Below are 19,748 nucleotides of genomic sequence, written 5' to 3'. Positions count from 1 at the left end.
CCCCGCCCCCGCCCGGCGCGCCGGTCCCTCCCGGCAAGATGGCAACCCCGGCCGCCGTCAATCCTCCGGGTGAGTAGCGGCTGAGCGGCAGGCCCAGCCTGAGCCGCGCAGCCCGGGGGTGGGGAGCGGCCGCCGCCCGGCAGCCTCAGCATCAGCACCGGCCGCGGCATCCTCATCCATAAATGGTGCTCAACCTGGTCCCGCCGGCGCCCTCCGCTACCGCGGATGACTCAATGCTCGCCCGCGGGCTCCAGAGCCACAGGAGCTGGTGGATGCCAGGTGTCGCACAGAGCGAGAGAAAAGTTTGGAGCGGGGATTCAACAGGGCAGAACTCCTGGGACTCTTCGCCTGTCGGCCCCGCCTCCCCAGCGCTGGGCTTTGGCGGGGTTTACATCTGGTCACTGTATATCCCAGTCCTTTCTGGACACGAAAAACCTAATTGGTAATAATGTAGACTGGAGCAGCCCTGTCCCTGACCGATTGCCTGCTCTCTCCCAGGGTGCAGCCTGTGACCGCTAGTCTCATGCCGGCGGATTAGAAAAATGAAAGGAGTTCATGAATGAGTGGGAGTGTTGGGCTGCTGTGGCAGGGGAGCCCTATTTTCGTTGGCAAAGTTCCCCGTGGTTTCATGCGAGAATAGGATATGTGACTGCCCCCCAAGTTTTAGGTTTTGTGTTGTCTGCTGTGGGCCTGGAGAATCATAGGTCACTGTGGCTGAGGTAGGAACAGTCAAAGAACTCAGACCCCAAGAGAGCCCAGTGAAAGAGGTCTTGTGTTGGGGTGCAGACCCGGTGGGGTGAAGAATGTCTTCAAAGTTAACGAGTGAAAGATAACTCCATCCAGGGTGGCCGGGAAAGTTGGGGGGACATTGGACACTAGCTGGGATCGTACAGAAGGTACAGTTTGAGAATGCAGAAAGACAGGCATTGCAGCCCTAAGTCATGAAGTCAGGATGGGCACCGCTCTCCGCATGGGCTGGAGGCCAGGGAGTGAGGTGTGAGGAGGACTTACATTGAGTTCCATGGGTGTGCCCAGGCTCAAGGGGCCTTGAAAGACAAGAACTGTGACTTCCTCTTCCCACCTTAAGAGAGGGAGCAGAGGAGCCACATGGTCGCTGCTTTCCTGTAAGGCCGATCTGTGAGCTGTGTTGGGGTAACATAAAAGGTAGAGAGACTGGAAGCTGCGTTGAAAGGAGGCAGAAGGAAGAGGTCAGACTTAGCTGTGGTGGCTCCAACAGAGGAGAATGAAACCACCAGGGGCCAACGGAGTTTGGTCTTCTTTAGATTTGGAGTAAAGGCAAACAGGAAAGTCAGAATACACAGAGGCAGGCGCCTGTGGGGGCAAGGAGGTGGGGAACCTTTATAATTCCCAGGAAGGAGGCTGATTAACTGAAGCAGGCAGTCCTAGAAGAGAAGACATGGAGTCCCCCCCGTTGGAGCACTGAGTGGGTAGGTGACCAGCTTGGAAGCCCAGCTGCGTCATTTTGTTTACCACTGAAGCGCTCTCACCCTGTTCTGCTACCTAGAAATCAATAGCAAATTAATAGATTTAACTGCCATGAGATTAGAAAAAGCAAAGAAAAAAAAATGAAGACAGCTGAGCTCAGAATGGGCTTCTGTTGGGAAAAAGAACAAACACTTAGGTGGCTTACATAACTCGTCCACCATGACATCACTGTTGGAAACGGCTCTGTCCATTACATTGCTCTCTATGCTATGTGGGATAAAGATGGTACAGTCAGACACTCAGTGCGTGAGAGCCTCAACCTTGGAACGTGGAAGGAGTGTTGACGGTCACTGCCTGGTCAGCTTGATACACCGTGATGTCCAGGTCTTTTCTCAGTAGACATAAATACCAGAGTGCCCGACCCTGGTGAGAGTTTCTCAAAGTGTCTTGCAGTGATTAACTAGTCTGTCTGTCGCCCACCATCATTTCTTTAGCTGGTCCTCTGTGATGGCTTTTTGGGTCTGTAGGGGTCTTGGCCTTGCTCCCTATAAGGCTTCTGCTTCTTTGGGGCAGAAGAGTTAGTCTCAAGGAATATGGTTAACCATGTGAGCCAAAGAGAGATATTTCAGATTGTACAAGAAAGTTCTGTTGGGTAGCTGCTCACCCCCGTGAGCAGAAGTTACGTGATGTTTCTTTGGAATTTCTCTTCCCACCTCCACCCTCTCCCGAGATGTTGCTTTGCACAGTAACGAGAGCCTGATAAACACATCTAGATGGACTTAGAGGCAGCACGATTAGTCTCTGATCTGTACTCAGAGGACATGGCCACCTCCCATACCCACCAGCAGGCCGCTGCCCTCCAGCTGAACATTTGCAGAGACGCTGTGATGTGGTATCGTGGTGCATCCTGGGACCTCAACAATGGCGGATGAAACTAGGTCTTTTCACCTCTAGCATTGCTTCAAACCCTTATACTCTGGTCCTTCTCGGCCTCCTGCTTGAGATTTAAGTTAGCATTCTATTCTACCAGTTACCCTCTGGGAACAGAGGTCTCTGGAGGAAGGGGATGACTCCTAGGTATTTCCATAGCTCTGGGTACCTTGCAGCTTCTAAGGCATTCCCACTCTTTTCACTGGTCCCCACTATTTTAGGGGCTGAATTTCTTCCGTTATTTCTGACCAGGGATGATGTATTCATCTCCTGGAATAGAGAAAGGAGTTCTAGAGCTATGTGTGTGTAGGGGGCGGGTATTGTTCTACCTTTTAAAGATGATATTCAAGCATTTCTGACTTTATGAACTTGTGCAGGTTTAATTAGCTATGTGCGTTCAGGGTGCTTCCTCCTGACAGGGCATAGTCTCAAAGAAGCCAGTGTCGTGAGTCCTTTTTTTTAAATATTTATTTATTATTTATTATGTATACAATAGCCTATCTATGTGTATGCCGAAGGCCAGAAGAGGGCACCAGACCTTATTACAGATGGTTGTGAGCCACCATGTGGTTGCTGGGAATTGAACTCAGGACCTTTGGAAGAGCAGGCAATGCTCTTAACCACTGAGCCATCTCTCCAGCCCTCGTGAGTCCTTTTTAACTTCAGTGCAAAGAAATCAGGTCCACACTCACTCAGAGCAGTCATTGGCCTCACACATTGACTGGAAATTCTCAGAAATGAGATTTACAGAATGATTAATAAGTCCCGTGATGGTTAAGCTCAATTCTCACAGGGTTAGAATCACCTAGGAGACACTGCTTGGCATATTTGAGTATGCCAATATTGAGGGTATTTCTCAAAAGGCTTAGCTGAGGAGAGAAGACCCATCCTGAAGGTGGCAATGCCATCCTGTGGGCAGGGGTCCTGAGCTGAATAAAATGGAAGAAGTGAACTGGGTACCAGAACCCGTCTCTTTCTGCTTCCTGACTGAAGATGGAACATGACCGACCACCTGCGTCAAGCCCCTGCCCCTGGTCTTCCCCACCGTGATGGGTTGTGTCCCCCCTAAACGATGCTTCTGTCACATCTAGAAAGGTGACTAATATAGCTTGTGTATGTTAAAGGAATTTAAAGGCATGTTTTAAAGAGATTTAGGGTTTCACTTTTACCACCCCCCCCCCAGATTTAGTCATTATGTCCCTTTGGTATTTTAGGGTGTTATTGATGACAGAGAGCAGGAAGTTGTTTGGGCAGGTTACTGTGGATGAGGCAGTGTTTGGAATGGTTGGACTTTCTGTTGAATATCTTTGGTTTGTCAAACCCTCTTCAGGATGCAGAGTAATGGATGAGATGAGGAAGAATGTCCCTTGACCTCAGAAAGGAGCTATATAAACTGGCTAATGTTGTTTATAAAAAGCTGAAATAACGGGGTCAGGAAGATGGCACAATAGACAGGAGTGCGCTTGCTGTGCAAGCTGAACGCCCGAGTTCCAGTGTATAGCATGCATGGGAAAAAGCATGTTGGCAGGGCTGAAAGCTGTGGAGGGGACAAGAAGGACTTTGCTGGGGCTTGCTGGCTGCCAACCTAGCTTCAGGGTTAGTGAGAAACTCTGTCTCGAGGGAATAAGCTGGAGAGGATGGGACACTGGAAATCCTCCTGTGACCTCTGAACATTGAATGGATGTGCATGCTCCCATACACGTGAACATACAACAGACACATCAAAAAATTAAAAAAACACAGTAAGAATGAAATGAACGCTGACTCGGTATATATGTATAACAAGGACCCTCTAGAAGCCTCATAGCGAGGTGGCTTCAGAAACCAGGCCTTTTGTAGAGGGACACATTGACTTACAGGAGAATTTCAGAAGGATCGTTTGAACTGGTGTTGGGGAGCTGGGATAGACATATTTGGGAAAATACGGGGACTGTCAAGCCATCGTCTCCTTGGTGCCCTTAGGAATCCTGCAGGGCACCCAAGAATATGCAATGGATCGAGAGATTTTGAGAGATGCATGCTGTGCTTACGAAGTGTCCAGCCTCGGGTAAAGTTGGAACACCGAAACAGATGGGCTAGCAAAACGTGTCAATGCTAGGGAGAAACGGTACCCTGAGATAAATAACCAAGGAACTTGAATTAGATGGGACGATTGGCCAAAGCCTTGTGAAGTCGGTGAAGGTCTGTATGAGCCCTTTCAAGAAGGCTTTGAGGGATGAAGAGAAGGGTGCAAAAGAGAACTCGCACCTTCCCGGGCTGACAGGGAGAGGCTCCTACAGAGAGCAGGTGGTAAGAAACAATTAACAGACAGGAGCAACCAGAAAGGACGGTACTGCCAGTGATGAGCAAAGACAAAGGTAGCATGAAAGGCTGGAGTTGTGAGAAGAGGCGGGCTCAGGGAAGGTCACGGATCTTGGTTTCTGGTTCCAGTTTGCTTCGAAAGGTAGTACAAAGCTGTTAAAGGGCATTGAACAGAACAGATGAGAGAGTACAGACAATCAGGTGCTCATCTTAGGTGCTGTGGTAGGCAGGATGAAGTCTTCCGTGAGAGACATGGATAGGAGGTGTGCATCTCCTATCACTCTGCTGAACAACGCCAGGGCCCCGGTTACGTACTTGTCCTTCTTTGTGGTTGGGCAGGGCATGTTTCTCTTTGGAGCAGAGACTTCCTGACTTTAGGGAAAGTGTTGGGGGTTAAGGTGATGGGTGAGTCCCAGGCTTCTCTCCTGAGAGCTCGGTGGGTGGAGGTGCCGAGGAGAAGCGAGGTAGCCAATGGGGCATCCTGGAGGCTTCCGAATGAGACATTTGTGTGGAGGGGATCAGTGGAGCTGTCAGAGGGGCCCAGGCATCTGGGCTGAAGACATAAACAGGGATGTTAGGCAAACTAGCACAAGGTGCTTCCCGGGGTTAGAAGGGTCACAGAATACAGAGTATTTGGGCTGAATACGTAATTGTCAATCAGGGCTTCTGGTCACTGTTTTATTATGGCTTTACTGACATGCAGTGTGGTCCAAGTTAAAGGGACACGGCTCCTGCGTCTTTTCCCAAACCACATATTCACTCATTTCCTGTGTGTGTCTATGGTCCAAGCCCTGTGCTCGTGTGTGATATAAGGAAGGAGTGAGACAGAGCTTCTAGAAGAATATGCTGTGTGTCAAGGCCCCAAGGTTGCCAGAGCCATGAGCTATTCCTCGGAGGGCACTGATATGAGCTGGTCAGGCTGGAAGTTCAGGTCACTACAGGGGCCTTGGCGTTTCAAGGATAAATGCCATTTCCCATTTATCACGATTCTCCTGACAGCGTTGACTGCTGCTGTGTCTGGGCCCCTCTTGGAGTGATGAATTGCTCATCTTTCCTTCCCTGCTCCTGCCCCTCTTCACACCTGGCCATTTCCCTATCACAGCTTTTTCCCTCAGCCCTCAGGAGCTCTGCCCCCTCAGGGAAACCCATCTCCAGCGCTTTATCCAGGTGGCATATTCATGCCGTGACTTCCTTCCTCCGAGGCATGACTGAGCACCCCTGCTCAGCTGGAATTGAATGGATTATGTGGTTGGATGGATGGTCTCATATCCCTGGTCTGATTGGAAATCCAGAAAGGCAGGAAGTGCACCTGTCCCTGTAACCACCAAAGTCTCTTCTGTACTGTTTTTCATTTATAAAGAGTCATTAGTGAATGGACACCAAGGAATTGTCTTATTCATGTGTGGTTTCTTTACCTGCCTTGAGAGAAAAAAAACACACCCTGTATGTCTGGGTCTCTGAGCTCCGTAGTCTAGAGCGGACTTTTATTTCTGGTCATTTGGTTTCAGTGTGGACATCCTAGCAGGGTAATCCCTAACCTGACCAGTTCCTCTAGACTTTATATAATAAGGCGAGAAGCTGTGCAGCCCACAGAAACTTACAATTCTTAGTCCAGATGGAGAAGACAGTGGCTGGAGTGGAAAGATGCTTGGTAAAGCCCCACTGAGGTCCTCTTAAGATCCTTCCGATCTGGGTAAGCAAAGTGGAGCCAAAGGAGAAGGCGATCTTTCCCACGTCAGATACTCAGTGGGACCCTGGGGGATCCACTGTGCCCCTCATTGTCTCTCAGCCTGGTGGGTCATTCTCTTGCCTGGACCTTTGAGTCACCCTAATTGTCACACATGACTGAAGAGAGGCCAGAGAAGCTGCATGGTAATCCCGTGTAACGGGACTGAGATGTAAGAATATTAGCAACTTTTCTCATTGCTGTGATGAAATACCAGACAGAAAGCATTTATTTCGGCTTCCGGTTTGAGAGGGTCTACTCTATCACAACAAGGAAGACACGGCTGAGGAGTAGAAGGGTTTTTTTGCCCTCATCTGGGTAGGACAGCAGAGATGGGATGCCGTTGCCCGAATGACCTTCTTCTTTTTCCCTTCATGGGGTGATGGTACCCACTTTCAAGGATTGGCCTTCCTCACTCAGTTATCCCTCTACGGAAAGAGCCTAGTAGGCCACCCCGCATGTGTACCTCACTAATACCCGAGGTGTTTGTTTTTAAATTGTGTGTGTGTGTGTGTGTGTGTGTGTGTGTGTGTGTGTGTGCAGGTGTACCTGTGCAATGACATTGTGTGAAGATCAGAGAACGACTCTGTGAAGTTGTCATCTCCTTTCACCTCCCTGTGGGTTCCGGGGGATCAAACTCAGGTCTCTGGAGTTGCACAGTACATGCCTATACCCAATGAGCCATCATCTTCAGCCTGTCTTACATATTTCTTAAACCTAGCAAGTTGACAAAACCAACCATCGTAATGATCTCCTTTCTGTATTTTAGGCCAACAGCAAGAAGTCTAAAGTTAATTTATGTTCCCAATATTTTATTCATAGTTATGCAAAATACATTCCCTTCCTCTTCTTGCACATTCCCGTGAGTCAGATGGACACCTGAGCTCAGAGGTTGCAGGTGCATACCGCATCTCAAATGAGAGCATCTGCAAAGCCTGGAGACATTCTCGCTGGTCCCAGCTCCCAGCATCTCGGATACAGGTTACGATACTGTTCAGCAGGCTCTCAGGCTCAGGGTGACCGTTTCTTCACACTCACTGGCCACGAGAGAAGTTGATAAGCTCTGATCTATGGGGATAAACTGGTCACAGGCCTCTGGAGGGTGACAGCTGGAAAAGATACAAAAGGTCCCATCATCGTGTGTCATCCATAAAGGGACTGACTTGCAGGAAACACGACAACCTTGAAAGCCAGGAGATACCCCTTCCTGTTTCTTTGTTTGTTTGTTTTGTTTTTTAAAGATTGGACTTTGCTGTGTTGCTCAGGCTATTCTTAATTTCTCGATCTTCCTGCCTCAGCCTCCTGACTGCTAGGACTACAGGTGTGTGCCCCCACACCTGACTTTTGATGATGCCTCTGAGATAGTGATGAAAATCCACGCTGGAAGTTCATTTCCGTGTGACAGAGATACCAGAAGTGCGAGAAGTTTTTCTTATTTTTAGAATGGCATTGGTAATTCTATCGCATCAGCAATCTGAAATGAGGCATAGTCTGGAATCGTTTGCCATAATTTGATATGCCTGATGGATTCCAAGTCCTCCAAAGAATAAAATGAATGAATGTGATCAAGGATCACAGCTGTGCTCTCTCATTTTTTTAAAAAAGCGTTTCACACCAGAAAACTTGCAATTCTATTCAGCCAGCTTCCCTGAACACACCCCCCCCCCTTCCCTGAGCAGAGGGCACTGTGCTGGGGGGGTAGAGGGCATGAAAGATGCTGATGAAACAGGCTGGCTGCCTGTGGTGTGGATTTAGCTAGTCCCTGCAGCAGGCAGCCTTGGGACAGGTTTATGCAAATTTATGCAAATGATAGCTGTCATTGGTGAGCAGAGGAGCTGTGGATTATCCAGACTCTTTCCAGCAGGCCTAGGAAGAAAGCTGAAGGAATGGCTTTGGAGTCTACCACGCTGTGGTGGCCAGAGAGTGTGCCTTTTCCTAATCAGTATCCCCGAGGGCGGGTCTGTGTTTCAGCTGCCTGCTGGGTCTGTGGGGTCCCATAGATTCCACAAAGCTTGGGTCTCCCTAGCTTACTCCTCCCCTTGGAACCCCCATGGCTGCTAATGGCACCACGCTCCATTCATTGGTCCAGGCCAGACATTAATTATTTTAATTGCCCATGCACCTAATTAAACAAATATTAATTGAATGCCAACTGTGTGTATTCATCGTGGTGTGCAAACCCAGGCGTGGCTTCTTCTTTCCCTGAGCATTGCTGTGTTGCTGGCAAGTTGGCCGTTTACCGAGTGGTCAGATGCACAGGACCCCATTACAAAAGGGCTGGTGAGAGAGGAGCGTCTTTGCTTTCTTTGCTTTCTAGCACAGTGCGAAGCTGTTGGAGTAGGTGCGGCTGGGGTGAGTGATACCCAGGGGTCCCTTCTGAAAAGATCTTTGTGGCAGCTGAGTGAGGAGCATGCGTGGTGGTCGCCACAGGCGAGCCAGGTGAGGAGGTCTGCCGGGAGCTCCTTCGGGGGTCTGGACCAGGTGATGGAGCCTGCAGGTATTTGGGAGAGATCTAGTAGAGCCTGTGGAAGAAACAATGATGAGGAGAGGGTGCAGTGAGCTCCTGGTTTAGCCAGCTAGGAAGTTAGCATCCTTTCCCCCATTGGACCTGAGATTTACGGTGTGAAGAGATTCTTGGAGGCTTGGGAGAGGTCCCGAGTCTGGTCTCACTTGTGTGAACGAGGTACCTTGAGCTCAGAGGTGGATCCACCAGAAACCCCAGTTGCTTCATTCCACATCCACCCCCACCCACCTTGCGAGCAGGTCTTTTCTCTTTTGTTCTTTCCTTTCCCCCTCTCTTCCTCCTTTCTTCAGTTTCTGCTACATAATTGGTACTTAATAAATGTCTATTGGATGAATGAATGAATTTGGAAAACCTCCTAATTCCCTAAATTTTAAATTTATGAGAAGAGACGTGTCTACTCGAAGGGATTTTTGAGTGGGGTTGGTAACTTCATTCCCCGAGGCCCACGGGCAGTTTTTGGTGCGGCGCAGAGAGCCTTTGAGCTCCCATTTCCGTCCAGTTGCTGATGCTGATGGTTTATGAGTTTCCGCAGCGTTTGAAAGCAAACAGCAGGCAGAATGCAGTTTCTATTTATTTACTTATTTTCCTTACCCCCTTTTATTAAAAATAGATTCTTTTCTCATACAATATATCCTGATTACAGTTTCCGCTCCATCTACGCCTCCCTGTTACTTCCCACACCTCCTCACCCCTCCAGATCCACTCCCTTTCTGTTTCTCGATAGGAAAGAACAGGCTCCTGAGAGATATCAACCAAGTCTGACAAAATAAAATAAAGCGAAAATCATCCTGTCAGAGTTAGACAAGGCAACCCAACAGAAGAAAGAGAGCCCCACGAGAAGTCACAAGAAGAGATCCACTCCTTCACACATTCAGGAACCCCAGACGAATACTAAACTGAAAGCTACCGTGTATACGCAGAGGACGTGGTGCAGACCTGAGTAGGCCCTGTGCTTGCTTCAGTCTCCGGATTCATATGAGCTGTGCTCAGTTGCTCTAAAGGGCATTGTTCTCCTGGTGTCCCATGTCCTCTTTCACTCTGACACTTGTCCCGCCTCTTTCTCGGGGTTCTCTGAGCTCTGAGGGAAGAGATTTGATGGAGACATCTCATTTAGAGCTGTATGTTCCAGGGTCTGTCGTCCCTCTCTCTCACTGTCCACAGTGTCTGACTGTGGGTCTGTATTTGTTCTCCTCTGCTGCAGGAGGAAGCTTCTCTGATGATGGCTGAGTGAGACACTGATGTATGTATGAGTATAGTAGAATAGATAGTAGAATAGATAGAAGTAATTCTATGGTTGTGCTTATTTGTTTGTTTACTTGTTTGTTTTATAGACCAATAGTATTTGCTTCTACACTAAGTCTCTAGTCTAGTCTCTGGTTCTTAAGCATGTAGCATAATTAATGAAAATCCAGAGACAGATATTGGGGTCAGAAAAGCAAAACAGCCAGTCATTGCTCTTACCGCTACCTCAGTCTGAAATGGCGATCCTGCCTCCAGGAAGCTCAGAACGAGACTGTGTCTGAGAGCTGTCTCCTCCCATTTTATATTCTAGGACTGGGATTAAAGGCGTGCACCACTTTCTGCCCAGTTTCTATGGCAAACTAGTGTGGCTACTGGGATTAAAGGTGTGTGTCACCACTGCTTGGTCTGTAAGGCTGACTGGTGGGGCTGTTTTACTCTCTGATCTTCAGGCAAGCTTTATTTATTGGGATACAAATGAAATATCACTACACAAGCAGTATTGGGTATGGGTTCCATCTTGGAAAGTGGGCCTTAAGTACAATCAGGCATTGGTTGGTTACTTCCACAAGTTTTTTTTTTAATTGATTTTTATTGAGCTCTACATTTTTCTCTGTTCCCCTCCCTGCCTCTCCCCTCCCTTTATCAATCCTCCCAAGATTCCCATGCTCCCAATTTACTCAGAAGATCTTATCTTTTTCTGCTTCCCATGTAGATTAGATCTATGTAAGTCTCTCTTGGGGTCCTCATTGTTGTCTAAATTCTCTGGGATTGTGCTTTGTAGACTGGTTTATGTTTATTGTTCTTTGCTTTTTGTTTAAAATACTTCCACAAGTTTTATACCACCATTGCCCTAGCATATTTTGACACAGGACAGATTGTAGATCAAAGGTTTTGTGTCTGGGTTGATGTTTACAGATCTCTTTTGGTAGCGTGCAGAGTACCTTTCTGTACCAAAGACACTAGAATATAGGACTAAAGAAAGGTCCTATGTAGGCAACAGTGTGCCCTCTTCTTATTCAGTGAGTTGTGGGTGTTGTCTTCAACAATGGGACCTTGCTGTCAGTTTGTGGAGGGCAATCTATTGTCTTAGCAACGGCCTGGGTTGTTTGGAGATTTCCACAGGACCCTTTCAGCCAGCAACCCCAGTCCTGGTACTGGAAGTATCATTTGGTGACAGGAGACGGCCAGTTGGACTTCATCTCCCTCATTATTTAGAGACTTCATTGGGATTGCCTAGATATATTTAGGAAGTTTCCACTGCACTAGGTGTCCATGCTACCCTCAAATGCTTCTTAGTTCTAGCTGTTTCTCCCCAGATTCCCTCCCTCAACCCCATATACCCTCCCCACCTGCTTCTCTTGCTCCCATTCCCTCCCTGCCTCCAGACAACCTATAAAATATATTCTGTTCCCCCCTTCGAGAGAGATTCATCTGTTACCTCTAGTCCCTTCCTCTATACCTAACCTTCAGATTATAGCTTGGTTATCATTTATTTAATGGCTAATATCAGCACATATTAGAAAATAAATACCATATGTATCTTTCTGGATTTGAGTTGTCTTACTCAAGATGACTTTCTAGTTCTGCAGAATGCACTTTCGGACTCTGAGACCTTCCAGGTTTCTTAAGGATGGTGTTTTCCCACCATCTGTGGCCCCACTGAAGAATGTGTCACTCATCTGACTGCTATGTCTTGTCTGGGACCTGTTTTCATGTTTTGCCAGTTGGTCCTTATCACATGAAATTTATTTTCTGATTCTGACTTTGATCTAGGATTAGAAAAACCCACTAAACTGTGATGTCTCCTTTGATTCTGAAATATCTCAGTTGCTTTAATTTTGTCTTTCATAACTTAAAACTCTTTGTCAAATACAGTTATTTTGAGGAATGTCTCTCAGTTGATTCTGTTGTATGTGCCTCCAATTATAAATTGTGTTTTTTCCTGTCTGTCTATCTATCTATCTATCGCACCTCTTTCTTTCTTCAAATTTTAAGTATCATAAGCAGGAGCACCACACAACTCACCATACAACTGCTGTTATATCATGAGGTTACTTTTGATAGTTGTTATTAAAAATGAGTCGTCAAAGTGTCTATATCAAGGTCACACTGTACCCAGCTAAGTGAGGAAACATGTCCTCTCTTGAGTTCTGCTCACCACTGTAAGAACATACAGAGCAGAATACAGGTCTTGGGGGTCTTAACCTAAGAGCTTCAGGGTTGACACTTTTCCTAAACTAAATATCAGCTTCATTTGATAAGCAGAATAATTATAAGTTAACTATGCCAGGATTACCATATCTTTAATAAAGCCAACAGGCGGTTCAAGTGTTTAATTGCCAACTTCCCTGACATACCAATTGAAAGGCTTTTCAGGTAAGCTGCCTGTGTGGAACGCCTGAATGAGCTCTGATTAACAGTAGGATCTACAGTCAAGCAGCAATTATTCTGCTGCCCCATTCTTGGGTGCTGGTGCGCATCCATATTTAGATGCATATTTGTGTTTATTTTGGAAACTTAATTTCCTGCTTCCTCTAATTTCTTCTTAGAAGCAAGCTTGTACTTTACTCTGCTTCATTAAAAAAAAAAAATAAGTTTGGAGGCTGGAGAGATGTTTCAGCCATTAAGAGCACTGGCTGCGTTTCCAGTGGACCTGGATTTGATTCTCATCGTCTACATGGTAGCTCACAATTCCCTGTGACTCAAATCCCAAGGGATCCAGTGCCCTCTTCTGTCCTCTGTGGGTTCTAGGCGTCCCCACGTGGCTCTAGGCATTCACAGACATACATGCAGTCAAAACACTCACACATATAAAATAAACGAATAAAACTTTTAAAAATTTGTGGATGTAATTTGCCTGTGGAAATTTACTGAGCTTCCCATTTATAGGACTTTGTCCTAAGTCTCTTCTTTCTCCTCCCCTCCCTCCCTCCCTCTCTTCCTCTCACTCACTCTTTCCTTTCACCAGGTCACACCCAGCTTTAGCCTGTGTGTTGAAGGCTACTTCTGAGGTCCCGAGTCCATAAAGCAGGGCTGGGAGCAGTGTGAGCTTTGCCTTCCTGACAGGTTTCCATGTGCCACTGCGGCCAGTGATGGTGGAGAGAGCACACTTCAGCTCCACACGGGGAGGTGCCAATGGGTCCACTCCCTTGCTTCCTAACTTTTGTGGTGGTCACCTCTGGTAGCCCCATTTCACAGATGAGAACATGGACCTTTAGGAGGTTAAGACTTGGGACCTGCTGGCTCCCCCATTCAAGGCAAAAGCAGAAGGGAACTGACAACTAACAAATTAACTGTACTGAGGAGTCAGGAGTCATGTGTCCAGTAGCAGGGAAAGAGGGGGAAGGGTCTGCTTGCAGGGCTGTTCCTGGCTGCAGCTGAGTATCTATGCTCATAGACAACTGTTTCTCCTCCTCCCTTGAACTTCCCTTTGTTCATCTCTAACCTGAAGATTTGGCCATGAAAGCAAACACCTCTAGTGTGCAAGTCACAGGAAATCTTGGGAGAAAAAGCTGAAGAGTTAAGGCTTTGCTGCTCAGGGAATTTGAGTGTGTTTGGAGAGAGGAGCGTGGAGGAGCAGCTATGTTTGTGAGCAGAGCAGCTCTGGATGGCAGGGGTGCTTTGCTGCAACCCGGTGGTCTTAGAAGGAGAGGTAAAAAGAGCCCCAGGGTTGCTAATGAGAAGTGCTTGTGTGGGGAAAGCCTGGAATGATGGGGGATTGATAGCAGATAGCTCAAGCACCTCCCCTTCCCCCTCTCCAGCCTACTATCCCCCTAGTTTCTTGAGTCTCCTTCCTACTCTGTCATCTCACACCATGGACCATTTTTGGATCTGTCTTTGAGTTCTACGGTCATACTCTTTTTGGTTAAAAAAATGTTCTTAGAAACATATAATGACACATCATCAATATACAAAATGTTTATATTTATTCCGATAAAAATGACAGACTGTTTCCCTTGAAGTGTCAGTGAGATATGGTAGAGATAAGAGAACCATTTCTGGGATAGACCTCCATTTCTGCTACTTGGGGTAAGCAACTTAATCTTCCTGGGTCTTGTTTTCTGTCCTTACTGTAACGGGGGTGAAGGGCAGTATCCATTAACCCAGCAGAGAATCTACATGTTGGAGAATTATGAACACGCAACATGATGAACATATGTAAGGCAGTGCTGGGCACATAGTAAGGATGAGCAATGTGTGTTGCTCTTTCTTAAGAGGCAATGGGAAATGTCCATGTGCACAGAGAGTGTATAGATTGTTTTCCAAGTGCAGATTATTAAACAACTAAAGATGATGTAAAGAAAACCACTCTGGGGCTAGATACATGCTTAAGAGCACTGGCTGCTCTTGCAGAGAACCTTGGTTAGGTTCCCAGCACCCACATGGTACTTCACACCCATAACTCCAATTTCAGGGCATTGAATGCTCTCTCTGACCTCCTGGGTGCCAGGCACATATGGTACTCATACACTTATGCAGGTAAAACACTCACTTAAACACATAGAATAAAAAAATAAATCTAAATATTTTTTAAAAGAAAGACAGGTTGATGTTACATAAAGCTTTCTCACATTAAGATGGAGTGGGTAGCTGGGCGGTGGTGGTGCATGCCTTTAATCCCAGCACTAGGGAGGCAGAGGTAGGAGGATCTCTGTGAGTTCGAGGCCAGTTTGGTCTACATGAGCTAGTTCTAGAATGGGCTCCAAAGCAACACAGAGAAACCCTGTCTCCAAAAAAAAAGAAAAAAAAAACCTAAACAACAACAAAAAAAAAAAAAAAAAAGTGGTAACTAGAGTGGGTAACCTTCCTGGCCATCAGCTATTTTTGGCATAGATGGACAACTGAACCTTCATTATCCAGGTTGCCAAATTTGGGAATGTCTTTTTGTGGGGGATGCCACCTTTTCAGGAGCAGGCTTGGGTAGGTGGCCTACTGTGCACTCTTGTGTTGGCAGTTTAGGATCTTTTGAAGTATCTTCAGTTGGCTTTTTGGCAGTATTCACAGATGTGCAGTCTGAGCCTTCTGTCCATCTGCTCAAGAAGAGATCTGTGGATCAAAGAACTTCTCTGTTGCCTTGCAGCATCTGGTAACACTAATGTAGATTAGCGGGTCTTCAGAATTCTCTTCCCTCCAAGGGACTCCCTCACCTCTGAACACCAGGAGAATTTAATCTGGAATCTTCTCCTTGTCCTTGGGGTGGGCACTTACAATCTAGAAGTTTCAACTTTCAGTTCAAGTAATGGAAAATAAATAAACCCCTCTTACTATTTTTTGCAATATTTGTGTCTGGAATCCTGGGTTGAGTGCCACAGTCCACTTTTTCTCTCATTTTTTTCCCTAATATATATGTATATATGTATGTATGTATGTATGTATGTATGTATGTATGTATGTATGTATATTATGACTTCCCGTCCTTTCTGCCCAGGGACTAGGGCCAGCTCACTGGCATTTTCAATTAGAATTCCTTTCCTGTTGCTAATTGGGTGCTGGATAGGAGACATGAAGTCATGTGTTTTTTCTGTTATTGTCAACGAGGAGAAAGGTGACTTTGAAAGGAAGCACTTGGATGATTTTGTTCTTTAAAAAGAGATTTATTAATTGGATGGAACAACAAAATTCAGTGCTGTCGTGAGTATAGTATTTATACTGGAAAAGAGTGATTTAAATTGAAGGTAAGAGTCTGTCGAGCCAGGCAAACACAAGGGACGGTGCGGTCACAGTATTGAGCAGGTAAAAGGTCATTTTATCCTATATTTATTGGTCTTGAACAGCGTCGTATGGTTGTGATGTTTGTCGACAGTTGAGTGCACACCACATCTAATTGCTTCATTTTACCCATCAAATTAAACCACCCTTTGACCCTTTGAGCACAGTCTCATCTTTGGGAAAGGTACACATTTTCCCTGGGGTCATTTGTGCCACCTTGAGCCTTGGATAGCTTATATAACTTAGAAACAAGCATTAGTCCCTCTCTTAAGACTGATTGTCACTTAATTCAGTTTTCAGGAATTTGTAACTGAAGAAAATAAGTATAGTAAACAGTGGTGTTAGATACCAAACACAGACAAATGGAGAATTGATGACTTAGAAAGCCTGATGAAGGAAATTACAGAGGGGTTCAGTGGTGTCGCTCAGTTGGTCGTACTTGCCCCACGTGCACTAAACCCTGTGTGGTGGCACACGATTGTGATCTGAACACACTAAGGAGACAGAGACAGGAGGACCAGAAAGCCAAGGATGACTTACACTACACCCTGGGAGACCTGAGACCAGGTCAGACAAACAAACCAAATAACAAACAGAAGAAAAAAAAAAAACTACAAAGAATCCAGCACGGTGGCGGAGTTAGAAATGATGAAAAGAATGCTTCAGGTAATTGCAGTGTTCATGTGGCTTCGAGCTTTAGTTTGTATGATGTGTGATGGTTGGGATAATCTCAGTGAGGGATTGACTGCATCAGGTTGGCCTGTGGGCACTCCTGAGTGGGGAGAATTGTCTTACTTAAGTTAGCTGATGTGGGAACACCCAGCCTGCTGTGAGTGACACCATTCCTGGGCAGAGTGCTGAAAACGGTATGCATGGAGAAGTCACGTGGAACCGCTAACCAGCAAGCATGCATTCGTTTCTCTCTTTTTTTGGCATGGCCATGACTAGCTGTTTGAAGTTCCTGTCTGAAATTCCCCACAGTGATGGGCTGTAACCGGGGATTATAAACTCAAAGAATCCCTTTTGTCTCTTAAGAAAATTTTATCACAGCGGCAGGAAATGAAACTAAAACAAACAGCTTCTGGAACGACAGTAAATCCTCAGCGAGATAAATAATGAGGACATCGGAACCCAAATCAAATGTAGTGAAAGTATCAGACACAGAGACAAGCTTAAGAGCCTCAGCAACAGGGAACCCGTCTCGGGGGCAAAGGTAGAGTAACCAGCCACTTCTCAGCAACCACAGTGGAAGCCAGGGGATGACTGTGCTGGAGACCAAACCTGGGACAGGCCAGACCTCTGCCACTAGCCTGCATTTTCCACCCCTGTGCATAGATAATTCGTCTTTCAGGAAAGAGAAGAAAGTAAAAACATGTTCATAAAATTGAGAACCAAGGGCCCTGCTAAATGAGAGCCTAACAATTAATTCTACTTGTAGAAGATGAAAAGTGACCTCGCTGGGAATTTTCAGATGCAAGAAGGAGGGATGGCCTAAGAAAACGGGGAACACGAGAATAAAGATCAACGTCCTTTGACTCTCAATAACAACGACACGCGCTGTGTGGTGTGGCCAGAGGGAAAGCCGCGTGGTTCTGGACTCCTACCTTTTGCTGTAGTGTGCATAATAATATTTCTAGAATAATCAATAGTGCATATAAATCACCTTAAATTAGTAGGGCAAAGAAGTCATAGACTGAAGTCTGGAACTCCCTGTCCTCAACACAGTATGAACAATTCAGGGGAAAAAAGACCTGGGAAACGAGGTAGCAAATGAGAACCGATGGGAATGAGTCTGATATGTAAATAGTCGCTATGAATGGATTAAAATTTACGCATTAGGAAGAAAAAAATGACAGATTAAAAATAGATTCAATTGTGGTTGGTAAGAGATATTTAAAATATATTTTGGATTCCACTTCTGACTTCAGTTGTATAGACATTTTATTTATTATGGAGGAAATTTGATGTGTCCTAATTTTTTTTCACAAGTTATATTTTAAAGATTCATTTAGGCCAAGTTAAATGGCAATGGGGAAAGTATTTTAAAACTATATGGTAGTTAAGAATCAATCTTTCACATATGTGTGTATACAAGTATGTATGTGTGAGCGTGTATGTAAAACAGTTACAGGAAGACAGATCACAAGGAAACATTTTTGAAATACAGAAGTAGACAATTCAAAAGCAACAAAAGGTATAGTTCATAAAATTCCACTTAGATCCAGTAGTAACTGAAGGCGTGGAGGATGAAACAAGTGCATTGGGGGATGGGGGGTCCTCTTGGTAGGGACTCAGCAGCATGGTGACCTTGGCATACTTGGGAAGTCTGCCTGTTTGCTGGTGGTGGGATGCAGATCCCTGCCTTGCTTTGATGGTGGTGTGTGTACAGACATGATTCAGGCGTCAGGTGTGCCCATTGGCTCTCAGGCATGCATCCCAGTTCCAAGTAATCTCTCAGGAAAGTGTTTTACAGCGTCGTTTACAAAGGTAGAAGGAGTCTTAACAGTTACAACAAGTAACTGAATCCGGGTGTCCAATAAGGACAAAGCAGACCCACAGCGCTTGGATATGCAGCATTTTAAAGGGGAGATTTATGCTTACTTTTATTCTACATATGTGTCTCTGTGTGTAAATGTCACATGTGTAGGGGGCCTCTGCAGAGGCCAGAAGAGGGTGTCTGGTTTCCTGGAGCTGGAGTTACAGATGGTGGTGGGCCAGAAGAGGATGTCAGGTCTCCTGGAGCTAGAGTTGCAGGTGGTGGTGAGCCACCTGTTGTGGGTGCTGGGAGCCAAACTCAGGTCCTCTAGAAGAGCAGGAGGCTCTCTTAACCACTAAGCCATGGCTCCAGCATCTACAACACTTTTTTTTTAAAAAAATTGAGACTGTAATTTCACCATTTACCCTGTCTCTTTTCTCCCTTCAAAGCCTCCCGCATACCTCATCTTTCTCTCTTTCAAGTGCATCATTTCTTTAGAGCCCTTTTTTGAGACAAGGGCTATGCTGCTCTGGCTGTCCCGGGTTCCTGTGTTGAAGTGGTCCACTGCCATCCCGAGTATCTGGGTCTATAGCCTTGACCCCTGCACCTGGCTTATATGTACAATAGCCTTTAATGGCTTGCCAATTAAACATTAAGGCAGTCTCATTTTTATTGATGGAGAAAATTCTTTATGATTTATTAACTTAAGCAAGGAAATCATATACGATAATCCTAATTGTGCTGTAATTCTAGATATTCGCTTGCATGGAGAAGTTGTCTTTTTCTGGATGTCTGCTTGTGTAATGTGTGCATGATTGCCAGCGTGTGCATGCGTGGAGGCCAGAGGTCGATGTTGAATGTCTTCCTCTGTCATTCCCCATCTTATTTTTTTAGGCAGGGTCTCTCCCTGAACATGTAGAATGCCTTTTCGGCTAGGCTGGCTGACCAGCGAGCGCCTAGGATCTAGCTGTCCATGTTTTCTTCCCCCTCAATGCTATGCATAGGCAACACGACAGCCATCAATTATAAGCACTGTGCCCACTGAGCCAACTCCCTGGGCCTGAAAAGTCAAACTTTTGTGTACAACTTTTTGTCTATTTAGAATTCCTAGCATTTTTGATCCTGCACCTTCTGATAAAATGAAACATATTTAAAGAGACTGTAATCCTAAGGTTGTGTTTGCATTTTGTGTTCTGTGCCTAGAAGGCACGGTCTTTTGCTTTAGACGTGTGTGTTGGTTTGCCTGGATTGTTCACCTGGCCACGTGTGACTTCACACACGTTTATCGGCCTTGTACTTTGACTTCTTTACCTGTAAAATGTCAACAATGATCCCTTGCTCACAGGAGAGCTGCGTGGGTCAATGAGATGATGCACATGGCTTGTTTAGTTCAG

General features: G+C 45.9%; 1 protein-coding gene across 1 annotated transcript in view; it reads left to right on the top strand.

The window, feature by feature from the left end:
- The first annotated feature begins 14 nt into the window (after positions 1–14).
- The window catches only part of Arnt2 (aryl hydrocarbon receptor nuclear translocator 2), a 147,212-nt gene continuing 127,478 nt past the window's right edge, over positions 15–19,748 (top strand). Inside the window, exon 1 of the mRNA XM_026784429.1 lies at positions 15–69. Coding sequence (XP_026640230.1) covers positions 39–69 — 31 coding nt within the window. The 5' untranslated portion in view covers positions 15–38. The remainder of the gene's footprint in view (positions 70–19,748) is intronic.

Source organism: Microtus ochrogaster, chromosome 22 (genome assembly GCF_000317375.1).
Source record: "Microtus ochrogaster isolate Prairie Vole_2 chromosome 22, MicOch1.0, whole genome shotgun sequence".
Classification (NCBI taxonomy): Eukaryota; Metazoa; Chordata; class Mammalia; order Rodentia; family Cricetidae; genus Microtus; species Microtus ochrogaster.
The sequence above is the reverse complement of the archived record's forward strand: the minus strand, read 5'-3'. Positions and strand labels throughout refer to the sequence as shown.